Raw genomic sequence first — 24,424 nt, forward strand, 5'->3', positions numbered from 1 at the left:
ATGTATAATCTTGGGTTTTGCGAGACAGTAAAACTATGGTGTCCATTTTTCATTTCATAATTGCGCTTGTTGTAAAAAGTACAAAACCGATAGCTGCTGAAATCTAGCTGATTTTAAAATTATACCTATATGTAGTCAGAGGTGGACAGATGTGTAATTGGGGTTTTACACACAAAATATTACTCAATTCATTTAAAAACTCACAAAAATAATATGACTACATGATCCATGATTTGTACATAGGGCAGCCAACAGTACTAAGACATTGAATTTTGCTTTGTGTATATTGAATCTCAGGAGAGTACATGGTACGATCCTGAAAAGGTCTCAGCTGCTGTTTTGCAGGGGCTATATGCTTAAAACATCGAATAAACATTAGTATTTCTGTTTTCTATTTAGAGGAACAGGGCTCCTTTGCCATTCCTATCATTGAGCTGGTTCTGCCTACAATTCACAGCATCCTTTCATGGCGGTGGCTTTCTGTGGTGCAGCTTGCATCTTTGTGAGCTCTGACTATTCACTCTGTTCTGGTTTTTATTTGCTTCACATTTTGTTCTGTGCTTGTCTTTTTCCATAAGTCCAGCATTGTCTGTAGCAAGAGCAAAAAAATTGCACAGAACTGAACCGAATTGTTTTTTTTTATTTTCCACAGATTCAGCTACTAGTGACTCAGCAAAATCTAAGGTAAATCAATTTGTGAAATGATGTAGTTATAAGCTTCTGAAATGTTAGATGTTTGCTTGCTTTATTAAATTGCTTATGTGCAGATCTACTATAGAGCTTGTGTAGAATTTTTTGAAAAAGTGGTAATACTGTTTTCTCATCAAATAGTTTTCAAGTGCCACATTGGAAAAGTATCACTTGTTTGCAGTTAGCTGCCTCTGCCAAAGCAGTCAGCTGTACACATAAAGGGCTTTGTTCAAACTCTTGCAATTTTGAGTACTTACCTCCTTTTTGCATCTCATTTAGTAGCAGTAAATGTATATAGTGTGTTCTCTGTCATTATGGCATACTACTTACTCACAGACAGTATTGGTGTTTCCCTGTTTCACTGAGAAAAGCATTGCAGAATTTAACCTTTTCTTCCTCAGAGGGTAATAGTTCCTCCTCTTATAGGAAACCAAAGGTGGTGGTTCGAGGTTGTTATGCAAAGTCTCCTTAGGAAGTACGGCTGTGCTTGGGAGGGGACAGCCTGGTAGATGGGGGGAATAAGACTAGAACATGGGCGATAGTTCAGTCCTCAGTTTAACTGCTGAGTTCTCATCTGACCCATGGACACAGCTCTCAGTCTCTTAGGCTGTTCAGTAGCTGCCGATGCTGGATGTCTGTGCACTGCGTGATGTGTCAGCATGTAGCTGACCTCCGTCAGCTGTGAGCGTTGGTGCAGCCATCTGCTGGCAGCCACTCCAGGTGTGTCACTGATGCCCCCTTTGAGCTGAGAACAAGACTCCTAGACATGAAGAAAAAACAGGAATTCACACTAAGAAAACGTCGTTTGAGCAAAAATATTAAATGCACTATATCCGTTCAGTACTTTGCTTTCTATGGTCAGCGCATTTATGCTACAGGAGTGGCCACCCTGCGGCAGAGTTCCCTGTCACGTCAGGCCTGTGATCCTGTGCTTATGGAGCAGAGGAGTACCTTGTTGGACAAGAGCTGAGCAGTTAGGTGATGACTAGCGTGCGTTAGTTTTCCCTTTGTCTGTAAGCTTACCGTCTTAACTAGATATCTGGAATCACTAGGTGGGCTTTTCAGTAGTGATGTCCCAGCTTTTTTCTTAAAACTGTTACCATGATGATGGCTCTTTCCCCCACCTTTCCTCTCCCTCTCTGTAGTGCTGCATAGTAACAAATGGTTGGGATTTCGAAGACTTTTTGAGCATAGCTCATCACTGCTGGTCCGTCTTCCTTCCCTCAGGTCAGAGAGAGGCTAGATACCTGAACACGGACTTAGCTTCAGGTAGCTGGCACCTGAGCTGCTGTCGTTGAGCCCTAGACAGATGTCAAATCTCAGTCCCACTATGGCGAAGGCCTCTGATGTGAGCAGCTGCTGTTTTCAGTAGATGCCATTGCTGTGTTCATTTTTCAAATGTCTGTGGCATGCAAACTGCACTGGTCAGCAAAGACAAGGTGGTACCTGCCCCGAACCTCCTACTTCTTTTAAAGGTAGCAGTGGGGCAGGAAGTAGGAATGGTACCTGGCTTCGAAGTGGCCAGGTGGCAATGTTGCCAGTGTAGTGAAAACAGCTGTTCATTAATTTTATAAAATTGAATAATTGAGCTTGTCCCTCTATTGCTTCTATGCAATTCCAAAGGTAGATTCCTCAAAAATCAGGAAGAAGTTTACTTCCGTCAATTTTCTATACTTGTGCTTGTAATGAGGTTTCGTGTAGCTTTTATTTTATTTGAGCTAATGAAATGATACAATTTTAAAAGTCAGCCTAAAAGGTGAAAGATCGACTCAAAAATAGTTTGAGAAATTAGCCTTTTCACATAGGTAAGACCTTGAAAGGAGAGATTGAAACCACACTCTCGGGACCTCATCCATGAAGCAGGTTCTGTTGCAAACCAGTCTTGAAAAGGATGTCTTGCTGTAATGGGCCTTGGTTCCTTAGTCAATCAAAAACTAAACAGATATGTATACAAACTAGTCTTCGGTGAAGGGATTCAGATAACAAGTGGAATTCTCAGGATGAAAATTGCCTTACTGGGAAATGTCATGCAGACTACAGAAAAAACGTGGAAATATTTCCTGAATAAAGACAGACTGTTTGTTGTGAAGCTCAAGATGTGTTTGTAAAAAGTCTCAGGCTAACTAATGTTTCCTTGTGATTTCTAATCATGCCCTCTCCCCTCTTTTTTTTTTTTTAACAGGGTTCTTGGGGTTCTGGAAAGGATCAGTATAGCAAGGAACTGCTTGTATCCTCCATTTTTGCAGCAGCTAGTCGCAAGCGGAAAAAACCAAAAGAGAAACCACAACCAAGCAGCTCAGAGGATGAGTTGGATAATGTGTTTTTCAAGAAGGAGCTTGCAGAACAATCTCGTGGTGACACAACAAAAGAGGACATAGCTAAAGGGGAATATGAAAGGGAGAGGGACATAGGGAGAAAACAGAGGATGTTTGTCCTGAAGGAAAAAGAGAACAGCAGTAAAAAAGATGGGAATGTTGTAAAGGATGAAAAGAAGTCATTAAAGAAAGAAAGTGCCCCGTCAGAGGAACCTTCACTGCCTTACCATGAAAAATGTACAAAATCACCGAATCTCAGCTGTCTGCAAACCACGCAGAAGAATAACCCAAAAACGCCTATTTCACAATCTTCCCAGGTTGAGGAGACAGTGTCTGACTCCGGCACTATTCTCAGCACTTCCTCCCAGGCTTCTCAGCACAGATACTCAGGCAAAAATGTAACCAGCCCTGAAATTAAACACAATGAGTTTTTAGCAGCTGATGTTAGTTCCATCACCTCGGATTATTCAACTACTTCATCTACTATATATCTAACTGGTTTAGATGCCAGCATGCTGAGCCCTGAGGTGCAGTCAGTGACAGAAAGCAAAGGAGAAGATGCTGATGACGAAAGAAGTGAGTTGATCAGCGAAGGGCGTCCTATGGAGACGGACAGTGAAAGTGACTTCCCTGTGTTTGCCACCAGCGCTGCTGCAGAGAGGCTGTCCAAGGGGAAAGCTGCAGAAGTGGTAAAGACCAGTCGGAGGAACTCTGAAGAAAGCGAAGTAAGTTGTACTGAGGGAAGTTCAACACCAAAGTTAGAGAGTCGCAGACTTTTTAGCTCACACAAACTTATTGAATGTGATACACTGTCTAGGAGAAAGTCTGCACGGCACAAAACAGACAGTGAGGGTTCAGGGGATGCAAAGAGCGAGAAGGACTTGCCTGCTGTGACCAAAATGTTTGACATAATGAAAAAAGGAAGATCAACAAGCAGTTTAGCTACATCAGCCAGAAGTGAGGCTGATAAACAAGAGCCTACCTGGAGACTTAAAATTACAGATAGGTTAAAGCTGCGACTCAAATCATCTGCAGATGACATGTTTGGAGTTGGGAATCAAAAAGCTAACTCTGCAGAGACTACAAAGAGAAAAAATATCAGGCGAAGGCATACGCTTGGAGGACAGAGGGATTTTGCTGAAGTAAGTGTCCTGAATGCTTGGAAAGCTCAAGAGCCAAGTCAAAGTAGAGAGAAAGAATCTGAGCTCTCAGCTGTGAACCGGTTGAAGCCAAAGTGTCCCGCGCAGGACCTCTCCATCTCAGACTGGCTTGCACGAGAACGTTTACGCACTAGCACAACTGACCTTAATACGGGTGAAACTGGAAAGCCCAGACTTGAGAACACTAGCTTAGCAGATGCATCAAAGGATCTGCCTCCCTCTGCAGAGATGCAGGCAGATGAAGGCAGCTCTTCTAGCAGTTTGACTTTAATTAATCGAGCACCACCTTCGGGACCATTTCAGCCACCAGACCAGGTAAATGGTGAAAATTATCAGAATATGAACAAAAACAACTTCAGCCCAGCAGTTGATGCCCATCCTCATAAACTGTCTGGGACCCAAGTGGTTAGATCTCGATTCTATCAGTATCTTTGAAATGGGGAGGTATGTCCACTACAGCAATTCATTAACTTACTGTTACACTTCCCAGTAATGTGCGTATGTGTGTGTGTACATATATATATATTTTTTCCTGTACTGTTGTTGTTATGCAGCCTTCATTTGGGCTGGTTTCATCAATATGCTCTGTGGAACGTCTTCACAGTGCATTACCACAGCCAGAAGAACACTAAAGTTAAAGTATAGATATATATATTTTAAGAAAAAGTATATTTGATGGCTGCATACAAATGTTGAACAAAGCATCTGATGCAACGTGCTGTGTAGGGTATACATGGTTTTCTGACTGAGAGTTGACCTGGCATTAGTATGCAGAAAAATCGTTCTTTTGGTTTAGTCACTAACAAGTGCCTCATCATAAATTCATTTGGTTTGTTAGGGTGCCATATTGTTAAATTAGAGAAGCTTATTACAAACAAATGAATGCGTTTTACTGTTAACGAGTTTCATTACATTTTACAAATGTTAACACAGGTGGCTACAGAGCTTCCATTCCTTAGGCATTCCAGTAAATATTGGAGTTTTATATTTCCAATTTTAATACAGATTTTGAGTTTTATGTGACTTGAATTTTTAATCTTTCTGTAAAATAAGTAACTTAAATGTACATATTACATGTGTATCTTTTCTTCAGATACCAGATTTGATATAAATGTTGTAACATAGGCGTGTAGATAGTGGATACTGGATGGAACTGGTTTCTTTTATTGAGAATATAATTCTGCATGAAGACCTAATGAATCCAAACCTGTATCATGCCTGTGTGCATACCCACTTAAACACTGGAAATAAAATGGTTTTGGTGACTCTTTGTGTGATAGGAATTCATTCTAAGGAACAGTTCTAAAATGTCACATTTAGGAGTTGCAGCTGGCAGCTGCCGCAGAACCGGCGCTTGCTCCTGGGTGACGGGCGCTTCTCTTTGGAGTCGTCTTTGGGGAAAAGACCGTGGCAGTTCACAGATGAGAGGGGGTTCGGTTGGTTAAATGTCTTCATCTTGATATATAATCTGATCGCAAGGTATGTAGCAAGTTGTTTTGTTTTAATAGGCTGGTTTTGTCGCACTGCAGAAAACACATCCACAATTGTCCGCAAGTTGTAAAGCGTGAATACCAGTATCTGCCAGCCAAAACAATACTGTAGTGTGAGCCTTGGACTTTTTATAGTTTTAACTATGAAGATGAGTTTGTACCCTAAAAACCCCTCTGGGTGTGAACTCTACCAGTTATATTTTCTTCTGTTTTGCTCTGCACCCGCTTGCAAACAAAGCAACTGTTCATCACTTTGGGTATTGCCATGTCCTACGTTGTCACTTGCTTGGCAGAGGGTTGCACCTGTATCAGTGATAAATAAGGAGTGAACATCGTGGGCACGGAACAATGTGCTCTTAGGCATGTGTTCCTGAGGAGAGAGGGGATGACAGTAACCGGGGAGTGCAGGCTGGTGTGGTTGCAAGCACTTTTCCTCTCTTTCTGAAGTGACTGTAACAGTCTCGTGCTTTGATATACTGTTGTTTTGATCCTTGTGAGAAATTGTTATGAAAATTGGCTGGGAAGAAAAGCATCGGATGTGACAGTTGAGATCTGTGAAAGTACCAGTTCATATAAAAATGAATCACGTTCTTATGGTCTCCTTGCGAATTAAAATGTCTTTTCCCCCCAGAGCGACCAGGGAGCTGTCACATCAGCAGCGTTTCAGTGCGTGGTGCGAGGAAGAATGGGTACGTTCTGTGAAACAGTGATTTATGATGATTTTTCAGTCCTAGTAGTAAACTGTATTTGAAAACGGATTTCAAAATACAGTGTTGTGATGCCTCTGTAATGCTATTAAGCAGCAAATACCCATCGTCTTTTACTGGAGGCGTATTTAATCCCATCATTGGCCTCAGAAGCTTGTTAGAATGTGTTTGAGCATCCACAGTACATCGCAGGGGTGTCCTCAGTGAAGCACCATACATACGGAGGTGCGTAAGGGCTCCTGGGGCCGGCATCTTATTCTGATTTGACAGCCACTTTGGATCAGGTTAATTTTAATTTTGTTGTGTTTCTAGATAATGATTTTATCTCCTGAGTCTAGATGTATGGCTGCCAACTCTTATGCTTAGGAACATGAAACTTTTATTACATTGACTCAAATAGAGCACAAGATTTATTTGAAAAATCAGGAACTCAAACATAGGAATTGTATTGTCTGACAGTGCTTCAGGTACAAATTGGAGACACCCTGGCAGGCAGGAGCTCTGGGGGAGCACTGGGCTTGAAGGGGAGATGCGGCGAGTGATCTGTCAGGTGCACTGGGGAGAGGTGATGGCTGAGCTCCACCTGAAGAAAACAGCACACGGTGGCATATCTGAGGCTGGGAAAAAAGTGATGCTTGTTCTGCTCTTTGAAGACTGCCAAGATTTGGAGGCACCCTACGTTCTGGCCAGTGTGCAAATGACAGATGTTTTTAGGAGCCATTGCTATGCCTTCTTCTTAACAGCAGCTACTTCTGACATTTACCTATGGTGCTTTTTAATTTTTTTTTTTTTTCCCCCCCCTTCTTGCTCTGGAAGAGCAGTGTGATAGTCTGATTGATGCAGCAGGGGAAATGTGTGCAATGACCTGCCCTGTTAGTGCCAGTATTTCCTCTGGAATCTGGCTGCAGCAGCGGGGGCAGCTCCACAGGGCGCAGAGCAGCGGAGGTGGGCACAGACCCCTGGGGTGGCACAGACCCCTGGGGTGGCACAGACCCCTGGGGTCACCTCGTCCTGCCCGGCTTGGGCAGGTGCTGCCAGAGCAGGTTGTTCAGGGCTGGGACTGGTTGGGTTTTGAACATCTCCCAGCTTTGGTGGCTCCTCAGCCTCCCTGCACAACTTGTGCCAGTGTTTGATCACACAGTAAAAGGGGGTGCTGCTTTTATCTTCAAGCAGAATTTATCAATGTTTCCATTTGTGCCCATCCTTTGTTTTTATACTCATCATCAGAAGGATTCAAACTGGCTTGGAAAGTACTTTTGGTCTGAGGACAGCTTGGAGCTGTGTAGCTCCAAATTGTTAGAAACAGGTCTAAGCTGAGTTCTGATGGGGAAATAATTAAAGGATGACCTGTGGCAATAGTGTTTGGATTTTTCAAACGGTTCCAAACAGCAGTTCCTGTTTCAGTGGGGGTCAGTGGTTTAATTTGAAATCCCTTTTCTGGGATCTGGGATACAGCAACTTCCAGCTTTCGAAGACTCTCTACAGGGCTTGTTATGGTCCCCATTAGTGTCCTTCACAGTGCTGATAATGTGGAATTAAGACATGGCCACAGTCTGGACAGTTTCCTGACTTCTTTTGTTCTGCCACAGAGCTGAAGGAAAATCCTTTGCTGAGCTGCCCATCAGGGTCTGTCCCTGTCTGCAGCAATCCCAGGAGAACCTCTCCCCACCTTGTCCGGGCAGGAGGAAAGTGTGTGAAGTGTGGCCCCATCTGCTATGAAAAGCTCTGTTCTTGTTTTCAAAGCCAGGTCACTACACCATCCTCATTTAAACAATGATCAAGTAATTAGTTGTGTAGCCTGTGGAAAGAAGGGTGTAGGCTGATAAGTGGCTGGGAGGGGGAATGACTTAAAGCAGACATGCCATTGCTGAAATGATGCACGTACCTGTGGCTCACGGTCACCAGGCTGTAGAAACCTGCCTTAATTGTCTGTTATCCAACCTGTGAGTTTCTACGCATGCAGGAAGAGCTGCCTCTTAGTGGGGATCAGATGGATTTTGGCCCTGTGCATTTGTAGGCAGAAATGTTCTGCACATCTCTTTTTTTTCCTGTGCTGCGCATCCTCCCCTGTGCTGGGCAGGCCAGGCAGATGCTGGGTGCTGTGTTGCTTCATTACTGCTGCAGCCACCGCAGGCACAGGCGGCTGGCACATGGGCACAGCCCTGGCTCTGAGCTGAAGTATCGGGCTGCCGCAGACCACAACAGGCAGCAGGAAGGTCCTGCTCACCATCCAACTCCTTCCACCTCAAAAGAGAGCGGTGAGCAGCTTCTGATTTTTCACAGGAGTGAGATCCCATCGCACCTGAACCCACAGAAAAGACTTGTGCTGCAAACGCAACTGCTAGCAGGGCTGGTACCCTGGGGACATGTTACCACAGGGACATGGTACCCTGCTGGGTTATTTTTGCTGAAGTGCATCAGTTGTTTTTAAACTTCCCCCCATTGCAGCCGTAGCTGCCCAGTGATTCTCATCCCTAACTCAGGCTGTAGTCAGCTCCACCCAAATCACCTCTTCAGAACTGCTTTGCAGTGTGAAATTTGGCTTTTTAATCACTAGCCTGTTGATTACTTTCATGCTTAAGGGATTTATTTACAGACTTGCTCATTTCTCTAAATAGTCTGTCCAGTGTTCAAAAGCATTCCTGGTGCTGAGCTGCAGCCCTTCCCTGCCTGTGTTCATGAAAATGCAACAGCTTCATTGCTGTGGGAGCAGCATTGGGAGGGAATAAACACAGCCTGGTCCCGGCAGCGGTGCCTGTGCCGTGGGTTGTGCTGTCTGAGCCTGTGGCTGGTTTCCTGGTGGGTGCTGCACCCCAGCACCAAGGGTGAGACCTGGAGGTGCACAAAGCCCGGCGGGTGCTGGAGGACGTGCACATCGCAGTGTCACCGAGACCACAATTGGGTGTTGTTTTCACTCCTGATGGCAATTTCCACGTTCACCACCACAAGCAATAATTACCTGTCGAGTACAGCACTGCCTTACGCCTACTGCATGCCCCGTGACTGTGCAGGGACTCTGGGTTATTTATACCACACTGTCAGCGTCTCAATTCAGATAGAGAGAAGGTGCTGCTGTTGCCCCTCGCGGATGGGGCGGTGAGATGCAGCAGCTGGAGCGGTGCCTGGGGCGCTGTCTGCGGGGTCTGTAGTTGGGGACCCTGCCTGGCTGTGCGATGGCTCGTGGGGGCTGCTCTCATGGAGTTACAGAGGGTTGGGTGTTGGCAGGTTACTGTGCTTCAGTGTCAGATTCCTGGGGTATGTCAGAGCAACAGCTTAACAACAAAACCTGCTGTGTCCATCATTTAGCTTGAGCTTCTGTTTTGGCTGTGTGCTGTACAGCACTCTGTATTTGCTGTGTTGTGTGGGGGATATGCAATAGCCCTACCTGCTAACAAGATACAGCGTAAGATCAGGCTTGCTCCTTTCAGAGCAAGCAAGTTACATACTCAACACTTGAGTGGAAAGCACCCTTGGGAAGCGCGTGGTCCAGGGAGTGCAGCATGACAGAAATTTTTGGGAGGTTCTCTCACCTGAATCAGCTGCTCCCAGAAAAGGCTTCAGAGCTGCCACTTTTCTGTACCAGCTGGAAGGGAACTGGCTTCACTGCTTCAGTGTGCACGCTCTGAACGGTGCCTTAGGCTTTGCTTCGGCTCTGCAGCTGCCTGGCTTGTCCTGAGCCTGGGGCCGAAGCTCTGATGTTCCGCACGTGCCTGGGGCGCTTCCAGCCACGGCAGCAGAGGGGATGGCGCTGGAGCTCCAGGAACTAGACCATGTGCCATGTTCAAGAGGTACGAGTTAACATTTACATTCTTTACCTATTCCCACTGCAAGGGCTGCACCATGTGGGGGCTCAGCCTTGAAGTGACGTGATTAAGAAACTTGGGGTTTCACAAGGAGGAACAAAACAAGGAGTACTTCAAGGTGGAAGAGGCAATATCTATCAGTCAAAGGTTTGGGTGCCCTTTTATTTTTCTTGCTAGTTTTCTAACCTAGAGTTCCAACAGTTAGCTTTTGTCCAGATAAATTTGAAAGACCCCATTTTAAAATCAATGCTTATGTATGGCTTTAATCTAGGGAAAGCAAAGTCAGTTTTTGTCCTGGTGGTTTAATGCTCTCAGGCAAACAGCTTAACAGCTAATTTGAGACCATTATAAAAGTCGTTAGTGACAAAATACAAATACATAAGCATGCAGCCCTTTATTTTTGTAAAGATCTTTGCTTATCATAGTTCTGTATATTTGTATAACACCATAATGTAATAAATTTATTTACAAAACCATGAGCTATGGAAGCTTCTTACTTTTTTCCTATTTGACTGATATCCATCTCTTTCAACCCTTCCCCATATATATTTTTAAGCATGCATAAAAATTAACTTTGGTGTGGTAAAACTACTCTATGTGCCCACAGCCACATACAGTATTTATTTATTTATATATATTTATAGATATGTACAAAAGTTTGCCAGTATACAGAACAGAAGTGTACATTTCAAAATCCAACATTAATGGGTTACCAGGGCTCTGTAAAGTAAAACTGAAGGAAAAAGGGTGGATTTAGCTAAGAAAAAAGTAATCAGCAGCTACCTCTATAAAGCAATTTATTTTTTTCTTGGCTTGGCAAATTCTTAAATATAATCTGAACGGCAGTGCAATAGGTTGAGTTGCCTCATACACACTAAGACCAGTCTTGTTCTGTTTCTTGTGTAGAGGTTTACTGTCCAGCATACTACTTTCAAATGTACATTACAATAGTATCAAAATGTTTTGGCAAAAAATCTCGAAAGGAACCATGACATTTGTTGACAAAAATAGAAATCTGTAACAAAGCTAAATAACACCAAAATAAAAGAAAAATATTTTAGTTTCAGTTTTACAGTTGTGTATAATCACACTTTAGTATATCTCTGTTCACTTCTAGTCCCCGTAATGAAAAATAGCTTTATACAAAACAACTTACTAAATTTTTAACCCCGTTTTCCCATGCTCAGTACACGGCTGTGCACACGCACTCAGGTTCACTCACACACCTTCCCACTTCTTTGTAAGAGGTGCTGCCCATAGGAAAAAAAAAATGCTCTTTTATCATTACAACAGCAACAGGGTTTTACAAAAAAGCTTCACTCTAAATCTAGTGTAGTAACTCAGTATTTAGCACGTGATTAGTATTAAGCCTCCAGCAATACAGCAAAACGGTTACATTCCCTGGTTAAGATATTGGCTGCGGATTCTCTGCACAAGAAGCCCTGGTGAAGGCGCAGGCGTGCTGGGCTGAGCCTTAGGACGGCTCCTTGGCCGCGGAGGGGGTGGACTTGCCGGCATTTCCGTTCTGTGCCTTGTAGCTGGTGAAGCTAGGGGTGTGGATGGTCCTGATGCTCTTCAGACCTTGGTTCAGTGAGCTGGGGGAGGCAGAGGAGGGGGGAGAGGTGGACGAGGAAGGAGGGGGTGGCCGGCCGTTTTGGGTTTGGAGTGAGAAGGAGAGATGGTGACCTTTCCCTGGGGCAGGGGGGCTCTGGAACTTGGAGGAGCCGTTAGAGACAGAGGGGATGAGGGAGGTGGAGTAAGTGATGCGACCTGTCTGAGGAGCGAGAAGGTTAGAGGAAGGAATGGAGGTTTTAGTGGGTGGGTTCAGAGGGTTCGAGCTGTCACCGCTAGAAGCAGGTGCTGAGCTGCTTTTCCCAGAAGTGGGAGAAAAGGCTGGGATCTTAGAAGCAGGTAGGGTAGGGGAAGTAGCCTTACAGTCCCCACCAGCTTTCTTAGCACTTCCATTAGCCTGCAAATAAAGACGGCAGGAGACAGTTTGTCAGAAAGCCAGTAACATGATAAACCAACAGGACCTGGGGAAATAGCCCTACAGAGAATAAGAATTAACAGTTCGAGGCCTGAGCAATTCTTGCAGCTGTGGACTGGACCTGGTTAAAAACCCAAAGTGCCCAAAGAAGAATGCATAGAGAGAGAGAAAGAGCCAACAAAGCTGCTGTGAGAAGGCGTGATCTACGGGTTATAGACCAGTCGCTACATTGGCCATGCTTCTGGGTTATTAATGTGTGAACAGACATGTCCAGCCTGAGAGTTAATGTGCATCTACTGTCATCAGTTACACCAACAGGTTAGTGTCCAAGGCTTCCTGTAAAGACCGAACAGAAGCATTCCCAGCTCTCCTGAGGAAACGCCACATTTACCAAAGGGAAAGTAAACAGGTAGTTGACATCTTAAAATTACAGCTGAATACCACAGTTAAAAAACAATAAAAACCAACCAAACAAAAACCAAACCAAAACAAACCAAAAAAAAGAGCAGCAGGTGTTTTATTGCAGACATGCATGCACAAGCATGGTGAAAAGATCAGTGAAAAGACCAGTAGATACTGTCATGCTCCCAGGATCCAGGATGTCCAGTTAGACCTCACTCGAAAGACAGGCATCCGTTATTTGGCATAATCTCAGTCAGTTACTGGAGTCTTTAAACAGACAAACACCACGAAATGTCCATCCAAACACCGGGTTTAGGGTGAAACTACCTGTCTGTATTGGCGCGGATCCTGCAGCTTGTGCTGTTTGCCTGCTTTCTCCGTGCTTCCCGGCCTGGCTTTGGAGGCCGCGGGGACCGGCATCCGGCTGGTCTGGGCGGCAGCGCTGGAGCCCTGCGGGAAGGAGCGGAGGGGAGAGAGGGAGACGGCCAGATCAGTACCGGCTGCTTCAGGAGGAGCCGCCACACCATGCGCCAAAAAAAAAAAAAAAACAACCAACCAAAGCCACAGTACTACATGCAGGGAAAGTTGAGGAGCTTCACACCGCGGGTGTTAATTTCCAGAATCAAATGGAGAAAAACTGCTCAGCTACTGATCAGCCTGGATTCGGTGTCAGTGACGCTTGTCATTTCACACAGCGGGTTATTCGACCCAGCTCCCCTGCATTTGCCCATCACCAATCAGCAGCAAAGATTAAAAAAAACAACACCCAACGGTCTAGTAGCTGTTAGACACCTCGTGGGGAGCCCAAAGAAGCCACCTGAAAGGAAGCAAACAAATCACAAGACCCTCTTGTTTAATGGTGATTACTGCGGATTTTAGGAAGCAGCTGGAGGCTTGATTTCTCGGACTAAGGTACCTTTCGTGAAGTGGCCGGGACTGACGGAGGGGGCTCTGTGCCAGCCAGGCTCTCATCCAGCACCGCCAGCTCTCGGGCTGGGCTCCCTGGTGCTGTCTGGGCAGAGAAGGGGCCAGTGCTTCCCTCAGAGCTGTATGTGCTGTCAGGGATAGATTTGGGACTCATTTCACTGATGGTGTTTTCCAGCTGCTTTATGGTCTGCTCAAGGCTGTCTAACGTTCGGTATGTGCTCTGTCGAATTTCATCAGTCCTAGACAGGGATACTGCAGCCCCCGGGGGTCCCTCTTGCTTCGCAGAAGGACTTTTGTCACTGTCCTCGGGCTGAGACCTGGTGATTTCAAATCTCTTTGCTTCCTTGTGCTGCTTCAGGGTCCCATCTTCTTCCTCTTCTTCATAGACCACAACCTGCAAGGTCTTCTTCCCTGTCTTGGTTCCTGTCCGTATTGCCTGTGTCAGAGCAGCCAGCTGCTTTTTAGGGAATTTGAACTTAAATTTTTTCTTAGAATCCTGTCTGTCAGCAGAGTCCAAGTTTGCTTCTGTGTTTAGCCCATAGATCTGACGGTATTTGTTAAAATTTGTCTTTGTGCTTTCCTCCTCTGCAGGAGGTCTGGTTTCCACGGGGTCAGAGGAAGACTGAAGGTTAAGTATATATTTCTCGTTGAGACCATGAGCTGCTGAATAGTCTGTGATTGCTCTTCTGTCATTAACTACTGGTGGCTCTTCCTTCTGGATCTCAGAAATTTCATGTACTTCATTATCTTCCTCCTCCTCTTCCTCTTCTATCTTGTCATCTGTCATCATTTTCTCCAACTCCTCATCACATTCCTCAAAAATTGTAGAAAGCCGCTTATAAGCTGACCTAATATCCATTGGTTCATCAAAAATGATGATGACGGGTTTTTTGTCCAGACACACCACTGGCTCTTCGCTGTCCGTGTTTTCTGGGATACCCTTCTCTGACACCACGTCCTTCCTCGCGTCGATGTTCACTGTTTGCACATCTCCACCTTTCCGGCTGACTATGTCGTGAACTTCTCCGCTTGAGAGGACCTGGACAGCTGTTTTAGTAATCATGAAGGCGATGTTTTCTGTGGGTGGGCTGTCTTCACCTGGAGAGCTAGCCGGAGAGTCTGACTCTTCGATGCTGCTCACACTGTTACTTCTGGACACTCTGGGTCTCAGCATGACCTGATCGCAGTTGATGGCAGAAGCTTCTTGCTCCTGCAAGGACGGCTGAGGCCCCGCAGCCTCCTGCGTGTGCCTCGGGATGGGGACAACGCTGCTGATGGGGATGTGCCTGCCCGTGCCCTGCAAGGTTTCCCCCTGCGGCAGGCCCTGGCGCGCGTCTAGTGAGAGTTCGTAGTTTGGCTTTTGTTTTCCAGTTTCAACAGCTGGAAAACGGGATCCTAAAATATCTTGAGCCCCTCTTCGTTTGTCATCCTCTGACAAACTGACACCAGACAGGTTTGTGCTCATATTCTGGAGGTTTTTCTTAAAATAGTCTCTACTGTCTACAAACAACCCCTTGCTAAATGTAGGATTGTCATTCATTGAAAAGCCAATTCTACTGTCAGCTGTGCTGGATGAGTCAGAACCCAATTCTTCTTCAGTTTTCCCTTCCCTCTTCTCTTTAGGGTGGTCACTATCTGTGGGAGATCCTGTTGTAGCCCCATACACCTAAGGGGGAAAGTCGGATTACTTAGTTATTCAGGGCTGTTACCTTTACAGGACTTTTTTTTTTTTTTTTTTTTCCCCCAAAAATAAATCATCACGTTCTCAGGGGAAGGGCAGACCTCATGAACTCACCACTCTGTTTACTGCTGCAGAGGCATGTCTGAAGTTGTCATCTGATTCCTGTCTGTCTTCGGGGCAAAATTCCAAATTCTGGCAGAGCAGCACATGATGTTGCTGCTCTGTGCTATGGATGTGGCCAGCACGGGCTGATACGTGGGGCTCGTGCCTTAACAAGGCCTCCAGAATATGCAAAAGCCGACTAGTTACCTCATTTCCAACACTGTACTACCTTGACCCGCTTACCTGCCAGTTAAAAAAATCCCTAGTTTGTATAAGATTGAAGCTGAAAAGATTCACAGTATCTGATTAGGTTCTGCTGGGACACATCCAAGAGAGCCAGATGTAGAAGGGCGGGCAGTGGGACGCCGCAGCTCACCGGAGCGCCAGTGCCAGGCTCTGGCTGGCCTTGAAAGGAAGGTTTGTACCCGTAAAAGCCGATTTTCAAATTACGACATTTTGCTGCTTCTAATGTTGCTCACACCTGAGAAGCGCTGTTCCAATTAATGTGATCAGAGTCTGAGCATTTCTAAATCCTTGCTGCAGCTTGAAAGTACCCCTTCAAAAAGTCACCAGTGGCGCCCTGCAGCACCCATGCGAGTGCAGAACGAAACATCGAGCTACATTCGTTCACAGGAGCAACTCCAAACAGCACACAGAGAGAGAACCCACTAGCACAAAAGTAGTATATTCCCAGCAACGTAAATTTAAGGGGACTTTTGATTTTTCAAATGAGGTCCCCTGGCGATGCTGTTTCATAATACCAGGCTTTTCTTTGAGGCTTGGTTTAAGTGCTAGTGACAGCTTAGGATAAACAACAATCATCAGCGTGAGGGAATGACCTGAAGAGAAACCATGCCCTTGAATGAGCAAGACAGAAATCTACAGTCAAAAGATGGCTTGTCAAGAAGGAAATTAATCTGGCCTCAAGTTCCTGAAGGCAGTGAGCCAAAAGCCCTGCTGCGGGCATTGCTTCAGACTAGAAGCTGACTCCTAACACACCAGAATGACAGATTATACTTATATGAGCATGAAGACATGCAGAAGATCAGAAAGGAGAGTAGCTCTCCCAACTGAGATGAAAGAGTGACGGTACAGAAATCCGCAGGTTGGCTAGTGCATGCACTCCCCATGCATGCAGAGGTTCACAAGGTTTAGTTTCTACATCTTGTGTGGTATTTTCCTGCATACTGTCTGAGGATTTCACACAGGAAAACTTTACACACAACCAAAACGCAGGAACAGGAAAGTCAGTGACAGACCAGAGTCACGGTTCATCCCTACAAAGGCTTATTAGCAGTAACAAGGCGGTGCAGCTGCTCCGCAGGTACCTTCACATCCCTCATATTGCTAAATAAGGAGGAGGCATCACACAAACCAGCCGCAGCCAGCGAGGCATCTGTGGGCTGAGAGCTGGTACCAGAACAAAACGCTGGGGCTCGTGGTCGCCTTGGGCTCAGACTCGCTAAGCGGTCAGTGCCTTCCAGTCCCACTGCATGTCAAAGCGGCCAGAATTAGGTCGGGCCACTTCATGGCGCTCGTTGCCTGTCAATATGCCGACTCAGTGACTGAGTTCCCATGTCTCTACGTCCTTTTTAGCAACTTCCACTTCTTGTTCTGAGCATCAGTGCAACATCTCGTGAGTCACTGTACAAGATATCCCATTTTAGGAACTGCTGCCCTTCTACTAAAAAATGAAACCACAACAAAATTTATTTCTTCCATGAGTTTATCATGACCACAAGGCTCCATATTTAAAGCGCCAGTAACACTCTGTTGTGTCAGATGACAACACAGAGCTTATTAACCTTAACTTCCTGGACTCTGTGTTATTCCAATAAAAAGCAGTTTATGGCAATTACCTGGTAGCACGTTTCACAGAAACATTTGTGCTACAGGATTTGCAGTGTCTTGAGTGGTGACCCAGGTTTTCATTTAACAATATGATCTTCTCATTCTGACACCAGCAGTAATGAGGACGGACAGAGACATGTTCACACTTTTTTTTTTTTTTTTTTCCCTCCATAACACTGTCATATACTCCACAACAATGCTTTTTTTTTTTTTTTCCTTATAATCATGAACTTGTACCCTCACCCAAACAGGTGTTTGCAGCTTTAGACCAGAACTGCTGTTTGGGCAGCTCCAAGCCAAGTCCTGTGCCATGCCCTGACCTGGCAGCAGTATGGATTTTGATGCTAAGAATGTACCATCAGACACCACCATCTATCTGTCACCTGCTTTGCAGCTGCAGTGCCCTACGCAGGTGCAGCTCACTGCGGTTCGGGCCGGGGCTTCTCTGTCCTGAAGACCTGGCAAAGCCATTTTCTCTCTCCCTGCCTCAGTTTATGTTAAATGCGGTTGAAGCGCAATGTCTCCCATAAAATGCTTGGGGAGCTACACGTGATGCTACATCAGAGAAGGTGTTACTGGTATTTCCAGCCTGCATGCACACACAGAATGGATGACAACGTGAAAATGCTGTGCTGCAGAGCTGTGTTTTCTTCCCTACCACACCTCCTGTCATTGCAACTAGCATTGGGCTGACACAAGCTGTCATGCCCGCACAACTCCCTAAACCCAGCAACGATTCAATTCATTATTCTTAAACTTTAAAAAGAGGTCTGCAGAGGCAGAAATATCTGTCCTTCATCCTGCACATTGGCTGCCCAGCAAGATCAGTTCACGCCAGTCTGGCTACGTCCCCAGACACATGGCACCTCGTCCAAGTTCCATCACTGTGGGCATTAACTTTCAGACTAAGGGCAAATTCAGCCCATCCACCTTGACTCTATCTTCCAATAACCCAAATGGGATTTCTGAATATCTAATAAAAAATGAAAGCAAAAAAAATGAAGCAAAATAAAGCAGAAAGTCTCTAAAATGGCTCCTGAGACTGAGAGCAACCACTATTTCCCTTCAAGACAAGTACAAAGCTTAGGGGAGACGCGTCACTATGCACTGCCAGAACAGCACTGGAAGGATGTTCTAAGGAGTATGAGCATTTCTTTGGAGGAAACTGATGGATCCTCTTTTAATTTTGATTTCAGAGAATCATAAAACTTCATGCAACCCTTGTATAATTGCTAATGAGACACATAATGTAGATTCATAGAAAGTTCCATACGAGCATTTCTGAGCCATACTGAGATAAATGGAAGGAAACCACTGGGCAGTGGTGGGTGGGGTTAGAAAGAACAGGACACAAGATATAAGATTAGTTTTGAAGGAAAGAAGGTTATGCCAAGACCGGGTGGCATGTTTACAAACGCCACTTGTTACCTTCTTTTCCTTGTGATGCATTAAAGTCCCAGGCCTTATGTCTTTAACATGTGTATCATTTCTGGACTGCTCAGCATGACTGTTTGAGTTTACATCCATAAAAGAGCACTTCTGGAAAGCCTAGGAAATAAATACTGCAGGTTATCAGGAGACCAAGTAGCTTTTATACAGAAATGTCTGGAGATGATCAACTACAAAGAGAGCATTTGTTTTTAACATTCACGGCTCAACAAGATTATTTACAAACTCATGAGATAACAGAGATTTTAGACTATCAGACTAAGAGAAATAGGGCATACCCTCCAATCTGCCAAGACTGCACTCTAACTCATCACACTGACCTCAATGTCCTCTGAAGGGAGACAAACTTGATTTCTGTTTTTCCACACGGGAGGACGAAGGCACACAGAGGTGCTGCAAACTATCCAAACTTAGGCAGGAAGGCCATAACAGACTTTGGGCTTGTGACGGAACTTACTTCCTAGTGTCTGATATCTCCTCAAAATGCCCATCGGATGTGTTTCAGCCTCAGCCACACATCACTTAATAACTAAACCTACCGTTTTATGTGTTAAAATAAACAAATCCCAAAGCTCAGCTCTCTTTACTCCATTTACTGTCCCCAAACACTTCTCCTGTGCTTCCTTTATGCTTTCTCATCTCCTTTCCAAGTGAGTATTAGCAAGGGTTTGCTGTTTCCTTGGATGGGATAAACAGAGCAGAAATATAGATTTTCTTCCCCAGATATTCTCATCTAGAAGCGATCTATATGTTGCCTGCAGAAATGTGAGGAAGAAGTGGGAGCAGCAGGCCTTATACATTCAATAGGAGAAGGTGGCATCTAATACCTCTTCCCCACCCCTTGCTGTCCACTTGGCTCCCAGATTTGTCTCACGGCACATCATGCAAGAGCTACGTAACTCAGCCCTTTGTCTTGCCATCCTCTTTCCATTTGCTTTGCACTTTATCCAGCTGGCTCCCAGATCCAGAGCAGCAGAACCATCCTGGGCACCACGGCGCACTGCTGGCTCCAAATGTGCATCACTGGGACTTCTGCTGGCCTCTAATGACATAGTCTGCCATCGGTGACAGGTACAGGCAGGACATCTCTGCCAGCCCAGGGAATGGGGGAGGAGTGCTTATAGGAGTCAAACGCACCATGACATGCAAGAAAATTGTATTCATATACCATGTATTAGGGAAATTATCTAATTCCTGGCAACTGTCATGAAACTAATAGCCCTGATTACAGGTTAGAATCAGGTCTGTTCTTTAAAGATTGTACTCCTCATATGTATTGCATGTTTACACAAAATGAGAAAAGTAACAACAATGAAAAAAATCCAGTGCAAAAATCAGGGTGTAGAGTTTCTTCTGGTTTTCCATTACATCCTATTTGTACGTGCTTATAGACCAGAGTACCTAAGATGACATGGAACTATTCAAACAATAAGTCTCGCTCCTCATAATACAGGGTACGGGCTTTCCCCAGCTTACCCATTTGTGAGACCAGTGACATGGTTTTCGAGTTAGGCATACAACCCACAAAGGCATCCTCAAAGTCCTTCAGACTTTACATGATGAAGAATCCACTATTTCCCTTGGTAATTTGTTTATTTATCACTCTTGCTCTAAAATGTCTATAACAGTGTCCAAATATATTTTGTGCTATAGCAGCTGATATTAGTATGCCTTTTTCTTGCCATGAAGGCACCTCCACATTGTACTCAAGTCTCCTCTGAACTTTCACATTCTCAACAGCTTTTTCAAACAGGGTATGTGTGGACACCTAGTCCTGGATGCAGCAGCCCAGTGTTGATCTCACTGATCTTGTACACAGAGATAACACTCCCTGTTCTCACATCTACACCCACAGCAGACACTGACTATGTGGCACCAGCACTGACCTGGGACCTCCCGTCAACCTGTTACTGCAACTCCTGCTCCTTTCCAAGATATGCACTTGTGGTGTGGCCTGTATTTGTTGTTCTTCATGTGGACTTTGTATTTCAGTGAACATATTATGACCATTAAGTGACTGCTATCATCTTCCTGCTCTCATACTTCACTAGTTTTCACAGAATCACAGAATGTTAGGGATTGGAAGGGACCTCGAAAGATCATCTAGTCCAATCCCTCAATCATCTAGTCCAATCCCCCTTTTAATTAAGCTGATTTAAACAGTAAGGATTTTAAATGTATTTCCAGGCCATTCATGAAAATACAGAGTGGCATTGGGCCGGCAGCTGGTCTCTGTGGGACCTGACTATAATCACCTGCATCAAAGGCAACACTTTCAGGGCCAGACAGCTCTCGATTGTTGGTTTTGTTTTTGTGGTTTGTTTTTGGTTTTTCTTTTGTTTTGTTTTTTGGGTTTGTTTGGGGTTTTTTGTATACTCCATGGTGCCAGATTTTTATTAATATGTTATATGATGTTTGATCAAATGACTCACAAAAACGTTTATAGGTATACAATTCAGTGTAAGCAGTCAAACCTGCTACCTAATTGAAGAGTGTTGTTTGCTTTGACAGATCTGTGTGACATTATATTGTGTTTACTAGCATAACTCTTTACATCTGCCCTATAGTTACACACTGATTGAATCCTGTACCTCATTTTCCATTCTTCTGCCTATGACTGACACCATAATGAGCCTGGAGCTCCTGGGTCAAGCAGTGTGCCCCTTCTAAAACATGGTACCCTGTCAACCTTCTAAAATGTACCTGATATTTTGGTATTTGTTCAAAATGAGCATTGCTTGTCCCTGAAACTAGCACTTAAACACACGCTCCCTGTTGAGCTATCATGCATACTTGTCCTGCTTAGCTCCCCTCAGGCCTGCTTTCCAGACCTTCACCTCCATTTCATTGTCACCAGCTGCAAGGCAGCTGTGCTGCTTTCCTGGGGACAGGAGACAATGTGACAGTTTCACCATTCCCATCTCCCATGTTGCACTCGCCATTGTCACACGAACAGGGGACACATGTAAACCCCTGCAGGTAAACCTGCAAACCAGCTGTTTGAAGTGCTGGTGGGTGGGAGTTGGACAGGGTGCACCCACCACATGTAACAGCTGCTGCTTAATACCCACGTTCCCTGCACTGCAAACACTCCCTGGGCAGTACCAAACGCGCCTTCCAGCAGGTGGACAAGCAGGATCAACTATGTCGTGACGAGCGCTCTGAAACACCCCAACAATGAAGTTATAGCCAGTTAAGCTGATCCACATCTCCGTTGCTCATGTGGGCATGCAAGAGGACAGAGGGTGCTGCTGGGAAGCTGGAGCTCACTGATGGTCACTGCAATAGTTGGCTTTTACTGCAGCATCGCCATCACTGAAATAAACCAGCCTATGCGCTATCAAAGGACAAGCAAGAGAGCACTGCTCCTATGCCACTGGCAGAGTCATGTATCAGTCAACAGGGAACAGCAGATGTTTCAATGTTCAAGCACTCCAGGAAACATTAGACCATGGCATGGTACAAGTAAGCACAACCCACCAGGAGCAGACACTATATTCGCTGTTCCCACCAACGTTAACATGAACGACGGGCTGCCAGCACCTTGCCAGTCTGGTACTGAGAAACACTATGCCAGGGACAACCACACCTAATGCACACCAATATTTTACTTGTCCCATTTACATTGGTAAGACTCTACTGGTAATCCTGCATTCTGAACCACCCTCTCAGCTAGAGATCTCTTGAACAAAATTTGGATGGTGCTTACAAAATGTGTTCCATCCAGTGCAATAAAGCAGGACTGGGTGAGACCGGCAGACCTACTTTCCTTCACGTGCTGAGCTATAAATTGTGCTGAGGCCCTAGAAGTGACACTGGGCACAGGTGTCTTCATGTGCAACCCAAAGGACGTACCTGTAATTCTGCCATTATTTTATCTCCTTCCTCCTCTTCTTCATCTTTTGCAGCTGATGCTACAGCATGCCCTGTGCTCCGAGGCAATGCCTGATCCTCTTTATGGACTTTGGATTGTGCTATTTGCCCAGCATCTTCACTGCATTCCTACAGGGGGATGAGAAAACACAGACAGACAATACAGTTGAGCCCTTCTGATGCAAAACAAACACAGAAAATTCCACTCTACTTCAATTCCCCTGTTGCAAGGTCCCTCTTCCTTTTTAAGGAGACTGCTACTTCATCAGTTCAAAAGCAACCAATATAGCTGATGTGATAGCATGTTCACAGATTAAAAAGCTTAAGTTGGACTTCACTTCCTTCAGGGAACAGAACAGATGGGGAAAGGAAGCCCAAAGAAACTAATTTGGAACAGTTCTGTAAAAATGCTCTCAAATCTGAGTTAATCTTCCCCATCTGTGTAAGGCGTGCTTTTTTTATTTTTAATCTTCTTACCACTCTAAATGAAAGCAGCCTGTGACTTGCCTTCTATGTGGCTAGGAGATAAGAGCAGCAAGACTCCTGTAAACAGAACTGATCAAACCTTACGTGTTTATTTGGCCTAACAGTAGTGTTTCCTGGTAAGCAGTTTCAGTAGCTCTCCAGGACGTAGCCCTGTCTCAACTTATTTTGTGGTTTACAGAAAAAGCCCAAGCCTGGGAATGTTTCTCTGTGCCAGCCATTCATCAACAGTCTGAATCATCAAACCTTGACAGCAGCAGCCTCTTTCCTGGCTGCATAGACGACATCTCCTGATCTCGTTGTGGTTAGTCCTGAACCTGGCAGGTAACTGCGCCGTGGAGGTGGAGGAGGTGGAGACTTGGTCAGTTTGTCATTATCCTGTTCTCCATCAAGAACTTCTTCTGCAAGTAAACAGAGCAGCACAAAGCTAGCACAGGTGAAGGAGGGGAAAAAAAAGTATTTGCATCGCTGCCTCAATTGGAAAGGAAAAAAAAAAGTCTTAAAAGGTCCTGCTACTGAATATAAATGAATAGAAACACATTCGGGATTCAAGTGGAGATGCCTAGAACAAAAGCAGACAGCGCCGCACTTGCACAGAGAAAGCATGTCACTTCATCCAGACATTTCCAGCAAAACTCTTGTGCCCCACGTCACCGTGGCTGAGTTTCAGCACAGCACACTTCTGTAAATCAATCACTTGTAAAGCAGCATGTAAGGTACAGGTTCAGCTGGGTACCTGGTTACAGAGAGTGCCCTCATAGCCTCCTTTGGAAGTGTGGCCACTGTCATGGCTACTAGCAAGACACCAAACCTGGAGGATTCTTGTCGTTCTCAGCAATTCTAAGGCAACCAGAACACATTTCTGTTCTGCCTGGGAGGTGCTGCTGGCAAGGTGTTAGGAGAGGAGCTGAAGAGTTTTGTCCATCTTACAGTTGGGCAAAACTAGCTAAGTTCAGACACAGGCTGAGAGGGAAAATGTAAACACTGGTCTGGAGATGCCACCCCTCCAGTTCAATGAGTCCTCTTGCCCCTGAGCAGGGCAAGGGAGCACCAAGGGCAACTTCACTTGCTTCTCTTCTAAGACAGCACTTGTTTTCACTTTACTTACTACTAACTATTGCAAGAATACACAATTTTGCCTTTGATTGATCATATAGGGGCCCTATATGTATATTTTGCTAACTCACAAAGATTGAAGTACCAAACGCAATAGCTGAGCAGAGCCAGCCTTTGCTTTCTGAGAAGAGTCTTCCAAGAGAAGGCCAGTTTCTCAAACTGGTATTTCCCCACCCAGCTGCTGCTTCCTCTTCCCTACCGTGACTGGATGGCATTTTTTCCCGAAGCAGCGTTACATTGCTCTTGACCTGTCCCCATGTGTTTCTGGTCACAGGCCGAGCATCACACATGGCAACAGCCACCATGTTCACGCTGCTGTTTGCAATGTTTGTTTTCAACAGCGAGAGAAGGACCTTTCTGCAGCTACTCAGTGTTATATAAACAGCTG

At 45.2% G+C, this 24,424-nt stretch overlaps 2 protein-coding genes across 22 annotated transcripts in view; one reads left to right on the top strand and one right to left on the bottom strand.

Moving 5' to 3' along the window:
* Positions 1-5,423, top strand: part of ARHGAP21 (Rho GTPase activating protein 21) — a 118,776-nt gene extending 113,353 nt beyond the window's left edge. For all 4 annotated transcript variants that reach the window (XM_065628979.1, XM_065628978.1, XM_065628982.1 and 1 more), the window contains 2 exons: positions 653-684; positions 2,873-5,423. In XM_065628979.1, the coding sequence (XP_065485051.1) occupies positions 653-684; positions 2,873-4,600 (1,760 nt within the window). In that variant the 3' untranslated portion in view covers positions 4,601-5,423. The remainder of the gene's footprint in view (positions 1-652; positions 685-2,872) is intronic.
* Positions 831-24,424, bottom strand: part of KIAA1217 (KIAA1217 ortholog) — a 355,643-nt gene continuing 332,049 nt past the window's right edge. For 13 of the 18 annotated variants that reach the window (XM_065628997.1, XM_065628995.1, XM_065628989.1 and 10 more), the window contains 6 exons: positions 23,167-23,321; positions 22,420-22,566; positions 18,544-18,663; positions 13,471-15,147; positions 12,882-13,004; positions 10,541-12,134 (listed from right to left, as the gene is read on the bottom strand). In XM_065628997.1, coding sequence (XP_065485069.1) covers positions 11,640-12,134; positions 12,882-13,004; positions 13,471-15,147; positions 18,544-18,663; positions 22,420-22,566; positions 23,167-23,321 — 2,717 coding nt within the window. In that variant the 3' untranslated portion in view covers positions 10,541-11,639. Of the gene's footprint in view, positions 1,451-9,974; positions 10,126-10,540; positions 12,135-12,881; positions 13,005-13,470; positions 15,148-18,543; positions 18,664-22,419; positions 22,567-23,166; positions 23,322-24,424 lie in introns of those variants that run through there. The other 5 variants (XM_065629001.1, XM_065629000.1, XM_065628990.1 and 2 more) reach the window with 4 other exon arrangements.

This window comes from Caloenas nicobarica, chromosome 2 (genome assembly GCF_036013445.1).
Source record: "Caloenas nicobarica isolate bCalNic1 chromosome 2, bCalNic1.hap1, whole genome shotgun sequence".
Classification (NCBI taxonomy): Eukaryota; Metazoa; Chordata; class Aves; order Columbiformes; family Columbidae; genus Caloenas; species Caloenas nicobarica.